The sequence below is a fragment of the Balaenoptera borealis genome, assembly GCF_965194805.1.
Source record: "Balaenoptera borealis genome assembly, chromosome: 3".
NCBI classification, from domain to species: Eukaryota; Metazoa; Chordata; class Mammalia; order Artiodactyla; family Balaenopteridae; genus Balaenoptera; species Balaenoptera borealis.
In genome coordinates this window covers 100,248,430-100,265,457 of record NC_138866.1, presented here as the reverse complement: position 1 = coordinate 100,265,457, position 17,028 = coordinate 100,248,430, and the positions used below count along the sequence as shown (strand labels likewise).

The following is a 17,028-nucleotide window of genomic DNA, read 5'->3' as shown; positions in this document are numbered from 1 at the left end:
CACACTCTGTTATTTCTAACCTCTCCTGGGAAACATCCAAGCTGGTAAGTGAGTATTATGGTAGATGTTGATACCTGCTTGATTAAATATAGAGGTATCTTTCTTAAGTTTAAAAAATTAAAAAAAGGATACTAGTATTTTTTTAAAGTAAAAACAATATCCAAATTATCTGGCATAATGGAATATCATATAAATATTTTAGTGACATTTTTATTTATAGGAAAATCACTATCTTAGATGCCTCCTATTCTATGTTTGAGATAATATTAGCAGGACTGAAGAAAGTGCTTGCTAAACAATCACTATAACAAGCTAATTACCTTTTCAAGAGTTCATAAAAACATGAGAAGCTCCATTTAAATTTACCTGATATTATGGTTACATTTATTTATTTATTTTTATTTTATTTTATTTTTTAATTTTTTAATACTTAAAAAAAATTTGTTTTTGGCCATACCATGTAGTATGTGGGATCTTAGCTCCCCGACCAGGGATCGAACCCGCACCCCCTGCACTGGGAGCGTGGAGTCTTAACCACTGGACCGTCAGGGAACTCCCTGGTTACATTTACTCTAATCTATCCATTGTTGTGGGATCATCAAAGATTTCAAGTTGTTTATACATGTTAAAGAAACAAGATATAAAAAAGATCTGCTTTGTGGTTAAAGATCTGGTTTAAATACCATCTCTGACATTTACCAGTATAGGATCTTATGTAAATTACTTCTCCTGGTGTGTCTCCTCATTTATGAAATGGGGATAATACAATTTATCTCAAGCGCTGCTGGGCCCAGCAGAGTGTATGAATCATAGAAGAAACTCAGTCATATTTGTTTCCTCTCCCTCCTCCCTTTCTTTTTCCCTAAGTCAGTCTAGTCCTTTTTCAGCCAATGGAAAACATTTTCCCCCATTTACATTAAACTGGTTTTTGAGAAATACAATTGCTGTATCATAGGTGTGGCTACTGAGGTTCTCCATGGGTTTATAAAAGTAACGACCCACAGCCAATCAGGGAAGAACACATAATTTGCATTTAGAGATCGGGAATTCCTACACTATTGTTTAAGGACCACACCACACCATTTATCCCATCCTATCACTAACCACCTGCTTCAGTTCCAGGTCACTAACCTCGGGATCTAGGTCATCAAGAACATTTTCCAACTGTTTCAGTTCGTCTTCTGAGAGTTTGCCAAGAAGCTCATCTTCATCAATGTTCTTGTATTTCTCCAGGTCTTTTTGAAAGGGGAGTGCCATGGTTTCCTATACGCCTTTCTCATGGGCCATGCACATTTAACCGCACCAGCTTCCTGAGACTTCAGAATACTGCTGAGAAGAAAGAAACACTGTTATCTCCTTTGGGTAAACAGGACTTATTAGCAGGAGACAGGGCTATGCTATGTGCCAATGGGGTCTCTCCCCTGACGAATAACTCAACAAAGTAAGTAATATCACCTTCATTCGCAGAGCAGCCTGACTGCTTATAAAGTATTTTCATATATGTTATCTCACTTATTTAGATCTTTACAATGACCTGGAAAGGAAGCCTGGACAGATATCGATATCCCATTTTACAGATGAAGATTCTCAGGTCGAAGGGGCTGAGGGCATCGCTGGAGGGGCTGGAGCTGGGATGTGCCAGGCCCTTGAGTCCCTGTGGAGTGAGTGCCTTTCCCACCAGACAACTCTGCCTCCTGCTTTCCACAGAGAACAATGAAGAACAATGCACTAATTGTAAGGCAGTGTAAGGAGCAGACTTGTGTCTTTTCAGAGGGAGAGTGATGTGAAGAATACAAAATGGGGTTCATTCAGGAAAGAGAGTTTGGACGTCCATGTGAGAAAGCCTCGTCCAGAAACTCCCCTGCAATTAAGCTAAGTAAGAGTCTAAAATCCTGGTACTCTCTCCACTTTTCTCCCCTCTTTTCTTCTTTCTTCATCTCCCATTCTCTTTCTAGTCCCATTTCCTTTTTGTTTCTTAAGCCATCCTCCCTAATTCTTTACACCCCTAGTCCATTCTTTTTTTCAACCTCCTCTTTTTATATCACCTCCCTCCTAAACTTCCACTCAAAACAAAATTTTTCCTCAATCCCTTCTTTCTGGCAGAGAATTTTACAGATCTTCCCTCAAAAGATAATACTGCACTCAGGAAATAGCAATGTACTTAACTGATTGTGTTTCTCCTTTGGCCGTATTAATATCAAGCACATCTTTCAAGGCAATGAATACTTGCTGTCAACCTACTATTTGCCAGGTATGGTTCTAAAAAACAGGAATACACAGATAAAACAAGATATGACCCTTTCCCCAAGGAGAACACAACTCAGTGAGACATACATATATAGGGATAATACCACTGGATATGTGTGTGGACTAAGAATGCCGCCTGCCAGATCAGCAAAGGATGCAACCCTCAAACACTACAGCCACCCCCAATGGTGCACCCTCAGGGCACTCAGGATGGCAAAGAACAGAATACTGGCCCTAGATAGTTAAGGTTTATATCAGAGGAATGACTTCAGTGAGCCCAGACTTTTGCATCTTCCCCTAGTCGACTTAAAAAAAAATACATGCACAACGTGAGAGTTGCGAGTTAAATTTTATTTGGGGCAAAATGAGGACTGCAGCCCGGGAGAGAGCGTTTCAGATAACTCCGAGAAACTGCTCCAAGGAGGCGGGGGGAGGAGCTAGGATATGTAGGAGTTTTGCAACAAAGAGCAGGTAATTGGGAACGTCAAAAGATTATTGTTAAATAAAGAAAACCAGACATCTCAAGTTAAGGAATTTAGTGCTTTTCTATGTATGGGAAGATGAAAGAGTCTGGGCTCACTGAAATCATTCCTTTGATATGTATCTTATCTATCTGGGGCCTGTGTTTTCACATCCTGAGTTTCCTCGGGGCTCACCGCAGGGACTGGCTGCAGTCTGCTGGCTGCTAGATGGCACGTATTCCTTTTTTTTTTTGTATGTTGTTTTTCTTTTTTAACATCTTTATTGGAGTATAATTGCTTTACAATGGTGTGTCAGTTTCTGCTTTATAACAAAGTGAATCAGTTATACATATACATATGTCCCCATATCTCTTCCCTCTTGCGTCTCCCTCCCTCCCACCCTCCCTATCCCGCCCCTCTAGGTGGTCACAAAGCACCGAGCTGATCTCCCTATGCTATGCGGCTGCTTCCCACTAGCTATCTATTTTACGTTTGGTAGTGTATATATGTCCATGTCACTCTCTCACTTTGTCACAGCTTACCCTTCCCCCTCCCCATATCCTCAAGTCCATTCTCAGGTAGGTCTGTGTCTTTATTCCCATCTTTCCCCTAGGTTCTTCATGACCTTTTTTTTTTTTTTTCCTTAGATTCCATATATATGTGTTAGCATACCGTATATGTTTTTCTCTTTCTGACTTACTTCACTCTGTATGACAGACTCTATGGTTTCCTCAGGGCTCACCAGCTCACGTTGGAGGGCTGCAATCATTGGTGACTGTGACATCCTTTGTTTACTGATATGGCAGGAAATATTCCATTTATAAATATTCCATTTATCACCCTACACAGAAAAGTGCTGAATTCATTAACTTGAGATGTTTGGTTTTAACTAATAGTACTCTTTTGATGTTCGGACTCCCTGGGTTTTGTAGCAAAAACCCCTATACATCCTGGCTCCTGTCGTACACAGCTTTCTGAGAAACTGCCTCCTGGGCTTGAGTCCTCAGAAAGTCCACTGAAGAAAACATAATTCTCAACTTTTAGGTTGTGCTTTTTTTTTTTTCAGCTGACAAGTGTTATAACAGAAGTCATGTACACAGTAGGTTTAAAACACATGAGGAAATAATCCTTGGATGCGGATGGGGGTTTTGTGTTGACACTGAAAGAAGTTGTGTTTGAGCCTTGAAGGAAGAGGTCCTAAGGTGGATGTGGGCAGGGAAGGCTCCTTCCAGGAAAATGGAATAGCATAAACAAAGGCACAAAGATAAGAAAGTACATGATGCTTGGTGAATGGTTGGTGTGGCTAGAGGGGAGGAGGGGGAAGAGGAGAGGAAACAACTAAAGGTGAGGACGGGACAACTGTGAAGGGCCTTTCCTATACGTCTTGCCAAAGAACATGGGCTTTATTCTGTTGGAGATGGGGAGTCACCACAAATGTTTAAAGTAGAGGAATTGATCTGAGAAGACCTGTTTTCAATAAGGTAATTCAAACGGTAAGAATGAAAAACAGGTTGTCATGGAAAGAGATTGGTTGTAGGCGGGGCCACTTAAGGGCTATTGGAATGTTGTTCCTCTGTCCTTACTTCAACTGCTCACCACGTTCCAGGCTGTGGTTTTTTATTTTGGTGTCTTTTCCATATACAATGTAACTCTCTTTCCCTTCCATCAGTCCACCTTCTTTTAAGCTTTAATTGTAATATTCCAGTAAAAAAAATAAAGCCAAACCAAAACAGACAAAAAAATCCTCTCCCACTAAAGTCAAAGAAACCAACTGGGTCATATACACTTTGTTCTGGTCCCAACTACCACTAATTTATTGCGTGAGTCTAAGAAGGCCGCCTGCCATATCAGCAAAGGATGCCCTCAGCCACTTACAGCCATGCCCAACAGTGCACCCTGAGGGGACTCAGGATGAGAAAGAACAGGATACTGGCCCTAGATAGTTAAGATGCATATCTGCCAGGCTCTTAGCCATCAAATGAACTGACTGAATTACCCTATCCAATAGATTCTAAGATGCACAGTTTCCCACACTTAACACTCAGAAATTGTGTGTCCTGCAACTGATGGTCCTACAATTATTGCCGACCCAGCAGCGGTCAAGATGTCATACTTGTCATTGCCTATGTATGCATAAATAACAAAAGCACCAGCTTCAAAAGTAGCAAAAGGGGTGTCAGGATTTTGGAAAATATCTCAGGGACTTTTTAAAATAGTGGAATACTCTTTTAAAACCTAACATAATTTACAGAGTAGGTTTAAGAGCCAACATCAAAGGCTTTTAGTTCTTTTACAGATTTTTTTTTTTTAATTACCACTCTTGATGGCACAGAGGAGATACTGTGTGGAAAAGACCAGACACTGATGAATATGAGTGATTCAAAAAGTTGGAGTCTGAACATGAAGACGCTTTAAGAATATTAACCAGGGGCTTCCCTGGTGGTACAGTGGTTAAGAATACGCCTGTCAATGCAGGGAACAGGGGTTGGAGCCCTGGTCCGGGAAGATCCCACATGCTGTGGAGCAACTAAACCCGTGCGCCACAACTACTGAATCCCACGCGCCTAGAGCCCGTGCTCCGCAACAAGAGAAGCCACCGCGATGAGAAGCCCATGCACCGCAACAAAGAGTAGCCCCTGCTGGCCACAAGTAGAGAAAGCCCATGCACAACAAAGAAGACCCAACGTAGCCAAAAATTAATTAATTAATTAATTAGTTTTTTTAAAAAAAGAATATTAACCCATTCATTTCCATTTTCCCTTTTTCTGTATGCACAGAGGTGATATATTATTTTTTAAAATGTATGTGTATTCATAGCAGCTTTATTTGTAATAGCCCAAACCGTAAATAACCTGAATGATCATTAGTAGGTGAGTGGATAAACAAATTGTGGTATATCCACATAATGGAATCTACTCAGAAATAAAAAGTAATGAACTATTGATACACACAGTAACTTGGATGATGAACCTCAAAACAATTATACTGAATGAAAGAAGCCAGATCAAAAAGAATGTATATGGCATGATTCCATTTGTCTAAAATTCTAGAAAATGTAAACTGCTCTATACGACAGCAAGCAAAACAGTAGTTGCTTAGGGATGGGAGAGAGGTAGGGAGGGGAAGAGGCTTACGAAGGGGCATGAGGAAATTTTGGGGGTTTGATTGTGGTGATGGCTTCACAGGTGCATGCATATGTCAAAATTCATCAAATTGCATCGGTTTAAATATGTGCAATTTGTTGAATGTCAGTTCAAAAAGTCTATGTGTAAGTCTAAAACAGCTCTTCAATAAAGTAAACAAATTATATTTTTAAGAAGGGTCACTTTTTTTTTTTCTTTTTGGCCACACTGTGTGGTTTGCAGGATCTTAGTTCCCCGACCAGGGATTGAACCTGGGCCCTGGCAGTGAAAGTGCCAAGTCCTAACCACTGGACCGCCAAGGAATTCCCAAGAAGGGTCACATTTTAACTGGCAGCATTTTTCTTCTCGGTGGTATGTAAAATACTGGTGCATTTTACAACTGATGGTATCTTAAGAGTTGATAAAATTCTATTTGCAGTTCTATTCCAGGATTCTACAACCATACCCCAACTTCTTATCTTCCCCTGAAACAGACTTGCTCTCCTGGTTTTCTGGATCATACTATTAATCTACCAGTCAGTCACTGCCAAAACTCAGACCACGTGAGTTTCTTTTCCTTCTTTCCCTGTCTCGTTGGTTACCACCTCCTGTGGATTCTTATTGTACAATACTTTTCACACCATCCCTTCCTGTCACTCTTCCTTTAGATCTTTGTTCTTTCAGACCTGGAGTACTCTCATTGCATCTTGAAAGGATTCTATTCTTCCCTCTAAGCCACCCAGAGCACCATGGTTAGATCATCTTTCTTCACACTGCTAACAAGCCACTTCCCTGATTAAGGACTTACAATGGCTCCCTCTTGTCTACACAATGAAATTCAGACAGTCTAGCATCACAAACTCCTATTATTTGGCTTTGATCTGCACTTTCTGTTTTCTGTCTTCATTACTTTCCTAGGGAGCCCTCCAATCCAGCCAAAATTGTTTATTCGCTCTCTGTGGTTGGCAGAATAATGGCCCCCTAAAGATGTCCACATGCTAATCCCCAGAACCTGGGAATATGTTATTTCACATGGCAAAAGGGACTGGGTGTGATTAAATCAAGGATCTTAAACTAGGGAGACTATCCTGGATTATCTGGGTGGGTGCAATGTAATCACAGGGCTCTTAAAAGATGGAAGAGGAAGGCAGAAGAGTCAGAGAATGAGATGTGATAACCAAAGCAGAGGGACAGAGTGATGCAATTGCTGGCCTTGAAGATGGAGGAAGCGGCCGAGAGACAAGAAATGTGTGCATCCTTTAGAAGCTGGAAAAGGCCTGGAAATGAATTCTCCTCAGAGCCTTCAGAAGGGAATGCAGCCCTGCTGATGCCCTGATTTTAGCCCAAAGAAACCTGCTTTGGACTTCCAACCTCCAAAACTGTGCCATAATAAATTTGTGTTGTTTTAGGCCCCTGCATTTGTGACAGCAGCAACAGGAAACTAATATACTCTCTTATTCATAGACTTCCGTTTTCCAAGATAATTGTTCTGGATATCTCGTTTGCCCTCCCAATTCACTTCCCACCCTGCTCTGCACCCTAGGAAGATGCTGTATTTACACGGCATCAAGGCTCCCTTGCTCTCTGGCTTCTGTTTGGCCAACAGGAGGCACTAGCAGGAAAATGGAGGGCAGGCGGAGAGGGAGGTTGGTCCAGAAGGCCACATTGCCTACCAGGAAGCCCCCTCTACACAGCTGCCCCTACACCCTTGCTGACTTCAGGCCTGGGGGTGGTGAAGGGTTCCTATGTGGCTAGTGCCAGATTTCTGCCTTGTTGGATTCCTCAAACCCTCCTTACAACTTTGTAAATAGCCTCTTTATTAAAATTCCCTCAAATTATTCAGTTTGAGTGTGTCCTCTGTTTCTTGTTGGGACCTTGGCTGATATAGTAATATTACTTGGAATGCCCTTCTCTCTTCTCATGGTCAATCCATGTGCTCTGCTTTTGAGACCTGGCTCAGATCCCAGCTCTGCAGGACCACAGAACGTCAGGGCTGAGTGAGGCCTTAACGATCATCCAGTCCAGCAACACAGATGGTTTTTCTCCTGCTTCTCTGATCACTCCTTGGTCTCTTTTGGCAATTCTTCTTCCTCTACCTTAAATACTGGCATGTTACAAGATCCTGTCTTAGCATTTCTTTTCTTACACTGTACACTTTCCCTGGGGAAACTCATCCCCTCCAAAGTTTTAATTATAATCCATTACCTGAAGACCCCCAAATCCATATCTTTGATCTAGACTTTGTTCCTTGAGGGTTATGTCCATATATTTCCATTGCCGAACCAACATCTCTACTTCGCTGAATCAGGCTCAAATGTCAGAAGTATTCACATCATCTTTCCTTCCAAATAGCTTCTCCACTGGAATTTCCAATTTTAGGAATTTGGCCAAGAAACCAGGGAGCCATCCTTGACATCTTCTCTTCCTTGTCTCCTCCCCGCCCACCAATAACCAAATCTGGTCCATACCTAAACATGTTGAGAATCCGCCTACATCACTTGCCTGCACTGCCACATCCAGCCTTAGTCCATCTGCATCCATTCTCCATACAAACGGCCAAAGTGATCTTTTTAACCAACTCTGCCCTAGTTACTTAAAATCCTCCAGTGGCTTCCCTTTGCTTGGAGGGTAAGGTTCAAATTCACAGTCTGACCTCTGTCATCCTCATCAGCCTCATCCTGCACTGCACTCCCCATCTCCTCCTGGCTCCAGCCCCCTGGACCACTTCCAACTCCTGGATCATGCCTTATGTTGTTTCCTCTGCTCAGAGCACTCTTACCCCCTCTTTCTCCGGCTGACTGGTAGCCAACTCATCTTCCAGTCTCAATGTAAGCTTCAATTCCTCAGAGAGGCCATGTTCAGACCCCCAGGCAGGTCTGAGTCACTCCCCACCCCATGGCACACCCCTTATGCAGACCTCTCCTTGACTTTATTACAATTGCTTGTTTTATCTCTGTCTTCCTTGCTAAGCTCTGTGAGGGTGGAGACTGTATCAGTTTTAGTCATTGTTATAATCCTGGCTCTCAGCACAGGTCTTGACCCAGAGAAGACATCCAACAAGTATTGTGCAACAAATGTCAAATGAAGGAAATGAGCTCAGAGAGGTGAAGTGACCCGTTGGTCCAGAGATCATTCCACCATATCCACAGCCTGCACCCTGTCACGGAACTTTCTGAGGCCACCTAAACGCACAGAAGTTGCTCTGTTTCCTAAATCTCATTGCCTTTGTCACCAGTTGAGTGTTCATCTCTCTCTCATTTTTTATATATGCTACATAAATGGTTCTCTCTCCAACTACACCACCAACTCGTAGAGGACAGGGATGACGTCATAATTCTTTATATTCCTGGGCTTCTTGTATATACATTCAACAAATATCTACTGAAAGCCCACCTTTTCCAATGCTGGGACAAAAGCGGTGAACAGAACAGATGATGTCTTGTGCCCTAACTAAGCTTACAGTTTGGCAGTGAGAGAGACTTTAATTAAGTAGTTACAATAACATGTTAATACTATGTAACAGTACCTGTTAAAACAAATTGCATATGTTGTGCCAGTGCATCACGGGAGTATTAAAGCCAGAGGAGAAAAAAACAGTGTATCCTCTGGGAGCACAACTCTGATATAAAGATTTGGGGGAAAGCTGGTTTTATTTTTAATAACAAATATAGATATATGTGAATATATTATTCACATAGCTTTTAAAGTCAAATCACAGATTTCTAGCTCATGGCTAGCCTACTTTAGCCCCTACCCAGGCCTCCCAGAGTTCATATTTGTCCTCTTCGGAAAGCTTCCAAAGAGTTGCCGCAGCCTCACCTCCAGCAGAGTGTGTCCCATGGCAAGCTCTCAACATGCAACGAGAAACTAATATGCACACTGCAGTGAAGCAAGCGCCAAACAGAGCTTCCAGGAGTCCAGGTGGGCATGTACACCAACCGGTTAGAAAATGGACAAGAGGAGCAAGGACTTGAGCTGAAGGGAGGATGATTCGGGCCCTCTGATAACTCTTCCTGTTACCAAAGATACGAGCCCGGAGAAGGAAAACAAGCAGTGTGGTTTCCTTCGCTTCTCTTTCCGCTACCTTATTTGTATAACTGTGGCATGAAAGAGGAAAATCAGATACAGCACGAAGTGCCCAGCATTTGGCCCTCCCTCCCCACACAATTAGAACCAAAGCCAAAACAAGCAGCCCTATTTATTAAATCTAATCCAAACCAAAGACCAATGTTTACAAAAGAGTAAGAAAAAAATACTTGTAAAACCTAGTGAGAAGTTTTTTAAATGGGTAAAACAGTGCCATAAATTGTTTTGGAATACATACATATCTGGGAAAGCTACAAAGGACTGCACATGGAAAAGACAGACACCACATAGCGAGGGGAGGGGGAGTTGATTGGGGAAGGAGGACTTGGGCTTCCACCGCACTGATGATGATTTAGTCCCAAGGCGGGCAGTCAGTAAGTGAGAAGTTATTATTCTTTATTATATATCGTCAATATTTTATAGTAATCTTTAAACAATCAGTGAACCAGTTTGCACAAGAGCCAAACCTACATTTTCTAAAACTAGTAAGTTACAAGAAAATCAGCTTATCGATATATCCTCCAACAAAACAGGAATTGATCCTATATATTTAATTCTTTTCTAGCTGCAGGAAAATACAAAGACGTGTACAAAACACATCCTGTGTTTTGGAATCTAGCTATTTGAAGATGGCCCATTCAAGTCTGTTTTTTTTTAAATAACCAAATGGCTCCTGCCATATCCTGGGAAATATCTGCAGGAGATGCAGGACAGAGAATGGGGTGTGATAAGGAGGAATTTCAGGCAAAAAATATGAGAAGGCAATTGGAAGGGGCAAGCTGAATGGGGAATGAGGAACAGATCTTACCAGAATGAAGAGTTTGTCTCTGAGACCATTTGTTCTTAACTTCCCAATCTTACAACGCAAAAGTTGCCATAGCTCAAACTGTGCTTGAAAACTGTCTCCTTTTAAAACAATGTGCCCACCAGTAACCACCCCCTCCAGGTTCAGAAGAGCACAGAAGACAAAAAGCATGGGCCTTGGAGTCAGCCAGTCCTTGAACTGATGGTTACAGATCCATGTGCGAGTGACAACCTCTCCAAGCCTCTGTCCCTTCCTCTGTAAAACAGGCAAAGAGCAGTACTTATCTCAGAGGGTGGTTCCCTCCGTTAACCTTGTCACGATCTGTTGAACGTGGAGAGGCAGCACCCTATAGGAGCCCTGGGTCAGCACTGCCAGGTGTAGCAAGCCACCATGGGTAGGCTGGCCAAAGTATAGATAGGTTTCCACCTGGGCAGGAAGTTGCCAAGAAGCTTCCTGGCGGGGGCAGAAGGGCTCTAGCATGGAAGTCTCACTGTCTGCCCAGACTGCCACCTGGTTTCTAATTATCTTGGCAGGTCCTACTCCCTGCTGCTGCCCTACCCCTTTGTCTGGCCCTATTCTCTGTTTTCTGAGGAGTTCTTGTTTCTTGACTTCTAACTCCTTGCCTTCCACATGGCTGTCTGGGTCTTTTTGGTTTTCAACTGCCTATTGGTTCTAGCCATGTCCCCTCATCTTGGCTTCAGGAAGTTATGGGCTTCTCACTTCTTGACTGGCACTATGGTTTCTCTACTTTTTGTCTTTTCTGCCTGCTTATGCGTCTTTGACCCACCTATCTTCTCTCCTTCTCTGGCTGTATCCCAGTTAGGTTTTGATCAAAGCTTTGTTATGACTTACAGGTGCTATGTGCACCTTGACTCATGACTGCTTATCAAGATGATATGCAAAATATTTAACTGGTATGAAATGGGCACTGTCCTATAAGAATGGTTGTCAGCTATAAACGACAGGGATGGCTGACCCTGTATACACTGGCTGAACAGTAGCCCAGGTCCCTAGCCTCAAGACCCCTCCCACTGCTCTGACAAGAGGCCTCCTGGTTCTTTCATTGGGCTGGTGCCTCAGATTGGCTCCTTACTCCTCATGTCCTGGCTTGGCATGGCTGGCCTTGCACCTCGTTTCATGAGCTCCTATTACCCACAGTCCTAGAGCTGACCTTCTCATTCCTACTCTACTCAGCCGTCACCAGGGAAACCCAAGAATACTGGCGACACACAGGAAAGAGATGGGGTAGCCCTGATGCCAAAACAGGGGGGCAGAACATAAAAGCATATATATATATATATATTTCAGGTATAGGAAAAACATCCTTGCAGCAAAAGGTTCTGTATAAAATTAAGTGTTTTATCTTAAGAATTGGTTCTGTTTTCTTGGTCTGGTAATAGGTAATAGTTCTCTTCTGCATCTGCCTTCTATGAGCCTCTTTGAGCCACATGGGTGCAGATCTTGAACTCAGAGAGGAAAGGGATAGCACTTTCAGAATGGTTCTTGGGTAGGGCTAGAATTTCTAAGGTTTGGGAATTATTAATACTTTAAGGTTGGAGTTAGGGGATGAGATGTCTTAAGAATAAATGATTCATAGTAGCCAAGAGAAACCAAAAAAGAGAACTTCCCCTGACCCAACTCACACCTCCAATAGGATTTAAATCTTGGGAACCTGAAGCCACAGACTCACTGTGAGTCCCCCGCAGATCCACTGCTTTTTTCTGTCACTAACCACGCTGTCCTCTACAATCCTTTCCTTTGTTTACTTATCTATTTTATTGATCACCTCAATTTTTATTTAAAAAGTTCAAATCTACAGAAAACGTAAAATAGTACAATAAACACCTGTATACAACTCTCTTTAATTCACCAGCTGTCATCATTTTGCTGCATTCTCGAGCATCCTCCCCAACTCTTCTAATCCCCCTCCACCCTGAACCCGCTGAAAGTTGCAGACATCATGACACTGTGCCTCAAATACCCACGTCTCAAAAGAAAAAGACAGTGTCCTACATGACCACAGTACCACCACTGCACCTAAGAAAATGAAAAGTAATTCCATAATATTATCTAATATGCAGTCCGTATTCAAATCTCTCCAATTGTCCCCAACTCATCATTTATAGCTATTTTTAATTTATTTTTTCTAATCTAGGATACAAAGTTCACACATCCTGATTGGTTATCACTTGAATATTTTAATCTACAGTATCCCATTCCCACCGTCTTTTGGGGAGGAACACCACACACGTGAAGTTATGACCTTCTTATTGCATCCCAGCAAGAGATGCATGATAGGTGTTGGTAAGCTTGATCATTCAGCTAAGGTGATGACTTCCTCACCTCTCCATTATAAGGACACATTTTCCCTAGGTAATCTGTGCCGAGATACTTTGAAAAGATGTGAAAATCCTGTTCCCCAACCTTTTGCTCAAAGGTTTTGTACCCCTGGATGAATCCTTGCCTGAATCAGTTACATTAGGGTTGCATAGCACTGGTTTTCTGGTTCTCTCATTCCTTCTATTGTGTATTTATTATTCAAACAATGACCCATCAGTACCCATCCTCTCTATCCTCAGTGTCTGTACTCTCTGCTTACTTTTTGCTGCGGTTTCCTCCCCTCCTCCTTGACTCCTCCACATCTGACTGCTCTGCCCAGCACGGGGGAGCCATTTGCTTCTCCCTTTACCTGCTGATCCCATCACTTCACCTTCAGCAAATTAAAAACAAACACGGAACATCCACAGCCTGTTGCTGTCTACCAATTTATAGTAATTTACAAAAAATAAAAGTTGTAATGCATATTTATTGGGTTAGACTGCAGAGAGTAGATAGAGGAAATTGGTTTTATTTTTTAAGAAATCAGGTTGCCTAAACCCTGAAAAATCTTTCCTCCTCACTAGGTAAAGCTGCTTGTTCTGTCACCATCAGGTTTTTGTAATGGTGTTGAACACCAGCACCCCTCATCTCCTCAGTTCCCTGATAATGAGAGTCTTGGAAGAACAGAGGTTTAGAAATCATGTAACCCGCATGCCCCGTTTTACCATGGAGAAAGAGGATAAGAGAGGTGAAGGGACTTGTCCAGGGTCCCTCAGCTCCTTAGTGGTAGAGCTGGAAAAGGGTTTTGTAAATACCTTCTCCGATTGTCTTTTCATTCCCTTCCCAAGGACCTGGTGATTCAGATGTTTAGTAGGCAAGAGGAAGCCCGTAGCATTCACAGCCTCCTTCATTGCTAATTTGCATTTTGCCCGCATCACCTTCCCACCTCAGAATACGTTAAATAAAAATTCCCTTTAGGAGCCATTATTATTATTATTATTATTATTAAAAAGCAATTTTCATTTCTGCAGGTCAACAGGGAAAATTTAGGAAGACTCAAAGGAGCACATGCTACCACTACTTTAACCAGAAAAAAAATGAGTCCCGAGGACCTGCATCAGGCCGCTCTCGGAACGCTGCTTTCTCGGAGGCTGAAACGCCCTGCGGGTGACAGCTCCAGCCGGAGTCTACCCTTCCCCGTCGCCTGCTCTAACGCTGCAGTGACAGCATTAGGCTCCAGGAGCTTGTCAAACGTTAACAGGAGAGGATAAAATGGGGAACAAAGCCCAGCGTGGAAAAACCCGGCCCCGCAGCTCAGGGAGGACAGAGACCGCGCCCTCACTGCGGCGGCCCGGGGGCTGCAGAGACTGCGGAGCCGCAGTGCAGGGCGTGGGACCCACACCCGCCGGGCGCCTCCGGCCCGCGCCGCCCTCTCCTCCGCACCGCCCGTCGAGCCGAGGAGGCCAGAGGCGGCCCCGGCCTCGAGCGCCCGCCCGGCCGAGCGCCGACGCCGCGGAGCATCCTCCGGAGGGCAGGGAGGGCGCGGCCGCCCCACGCTGCGGGCCGGGGGCTGCAGACCGCGCCTCGCCCGGGCGGGCCCCCACACACCCCCCGGCGCGCTCACCCGTCAGCGCGCCCATCCCGGAGCCGGCGGTGCTGGCCGTCAGTCCGTCTGCCCCGAGGTAGAGGGGCTGGCGAGCAGGGCGGCGCCGTGGCCGGGGCGAGCGCGGCAATCAACAGGCGGCTCCCGGCCGGGCGCGGCGCCGGGGCGCGCGGCTGCTGCGGAGCAGGCTGGGAAGCGTAGTTCGAGGCGGCGTGCGGCGGCCGCGAGGAGGCGGGACCCCCTGCCCCGTGGCTGCCACCCCGGGCTTCCTCACCCCTCCCCTGAAGGTGTCCTCGCCCGGAATCTGCGTCCCGACCCCGTAACCGCTGTGCAGGCGAGGAGGACCTCAGCCTTGGGACCAAGCTGTGCGGGCTCTTTGGAGAAGCTCGGGGCTACGGATAGGGTGGGTGGCAAAGGCTCTCCAAGCTTGTGAAGAGCTGTCGGGTGAGTGAGCATCTTTAAGTGGAAGCCTTGTTAACACCGGGTCAGAGACAGGGCAGGCCTGCCCTAGGCTTTATTGGCTTTATTGGCTTTACGCCGGCCTAGGGCGGGGCGTGGGGAGGAGTAGCTGGGGTACATGCCTGGGGGTAGGGAGGTGGCGTGTAGCGAGGCCGATCTAAAGTTTGTGGGTGAGAATGTTCGAGAGCCGACGCACACGCAGTGGCGTCACTAGAGGAGAGGCTGGCTAATTTAGCCTCTCTGTGCCTTAGCATCCTTATCTGTAAGGTAGGCTTAAAGCTTGAAGACATGTTGTGAGGACTAAACGCATTTTAGGTGCATAGGTGAAAGCACCTGTGTCTGGCACTTAGCACATACTCCATAAATGTTCCTTCCTCGGGAGTTGCAAGGGAGAGCCGGGCACACTTCCGGCCTCGAAAGCCCTACGTATAATGCTAAGCTAAAGATAGTCGACATCGTTGGTCTAGATAAATAAATGTTACAACCCGCCGGGTTTGCTATTGTCAGCCGTTTAGCAGGCTCACTTCATCCGGAATGTAAACTGTGATGTGTCCTCTATGCCAGGTTCTTGGGAACTACAAAGATAGAGAAAATACTGTCTGGTCTCTGAAGCATGAAGTGGGGTGGGGTGACATTGGACAAAGATTGGAATTATGAAAATATATGGCATAATAGGATTACCTTCCAGAAACGTTTTCTAATCAGATGTGATATCTCTCCTTTTTGAACCCTTGCTGCGTATTTTCAGTGCAATATTTCTCATTATGGTGGGATTTGCATCTTCCAGATGTGGTGGAAGGAAAATGAACCAAAGAGATGGACGCACCATTGCTGGCATAATCTCTGAAATAGGCAAAGGGTGAATGGAGGTGAAACAGTATCATAATCTGGCATGACCTGTGCAGTAATCATGTGACCAAAAAAAAAAGTGCCGCAGAGAATTCCATGTTTGAAAATAGTAGCATCACTTTGCATTTGTGGAAGTACTTTCCTATCCATGTTCTCGCTTGATTTTTGCAACAACCCTGTAAGAGGCAGAGTGAGGATTTTCTTCAGTTAGAGTTCTAAGAGACACAGAGAGGTGATATGAGTTATTCGGTCATCCAGCTGGTCATTAAGCCTATCTTCTCTCCTTCAGCCCTGACCTTCCCCAAAGAGGCACTCACAGCACTCTCTTTCCTTTGTACATTTCAAAACAGGGCCATACCTTCCCCAGCAAGAGGGCTGAATCAGAAAATAAAGTTAATTCTCAAAGGTTCTTGGAACTATAAAGATGAACAATGGCATACAGTAGCTGCTGATTGAGATACCAGTGTCGTTTCCACTATCAACACTATAGTAATGGACTACAGTTTTAGCCTCCTCACCAGAATGACTAATCTGAGAGGGAAGGAGTGAACTTAAATGGAGGTGTGACCAAATCAATTTAAATCACATTCCCAAGTTTTCCTATACGTTTGTTATTCCAAATATCCTATGTAACAGACCAGATGTCTTTGACTTTGACTTTTTTATGTTGTACATTTGTCACAAATTATAGCTTTCTGTTAAATAAGAATAGGACTGCTTACAGTAGCTTCCTTGGAGAAAGCTGATGGTAGGCATAAGCTGAAAATAATAAAGCAATTTTATTCAGATTTGAAGAAAGTGTAGCAAAGGTTTGATATAGCAAAGATACTTAGTGGTGTACTATCTTTCTCATTGGCTTCCTTGTGATTCCCTGAAAGGAAAACGTCTGCATGTGATGAAATGAATGGAGCACTGCTTCAGATGAAGATTGTGAAAGGAAGCAGGCATAGAAATGATTTCTTAGGTTAAAGTCGTAGGTGGCAGCCAAAGCAGAGATACAAGAGCTATCCAACAGTCCCAGTCCCATTTATATGAAAATGTAAAATTGAAACACAACTCCTAGAGCTGGGAGGGACC

At 44.1% G+C, this 17,028-nt stretch overlaps 1 protein-coding gene across 3 annotated transcripts in view; it reads right to left on the bottom strand.

Annotated features, from left to right (window-relative positions):
- Positions 1 to 14,803, bottom strand: part of TMOD2 (tropomodulin 2) — a 45,171-nt gene extending 30,368 nt beyond the window's left edge. The window contains exons 1-3 of one of the 3 annotated variants that reach the window (XM_082387882.1): positions 14,665 to 14,795; positions 2,167 to 2,259; positions 1,132 to 1,326 (exon numbers count right to left, since the gene is read on the bottom strand). In XM_082387882.1, coding sequence (XP_082244008.1) covers positions 1,132 to 1,257 — 126 coding nt within the window. In that variant the 5' untranslated portion in view covers positions 1,258 to 1,326; positions 2,167 to 2,259; positions 14,665 to 14,795. Of the gene's footprint in view, positions 1 to 1,131; positions 1,330 to 2,166; positions 2,260 to 14,664 lie in introns of all 3 variants that reach the window. The other 2 variants (XM_082387880.1, XM_082387881.1) reach the window with 2 other exon arrangements.
- Positions 14,804 to 17,028: the final 2,225 nt, after the last annotated feature.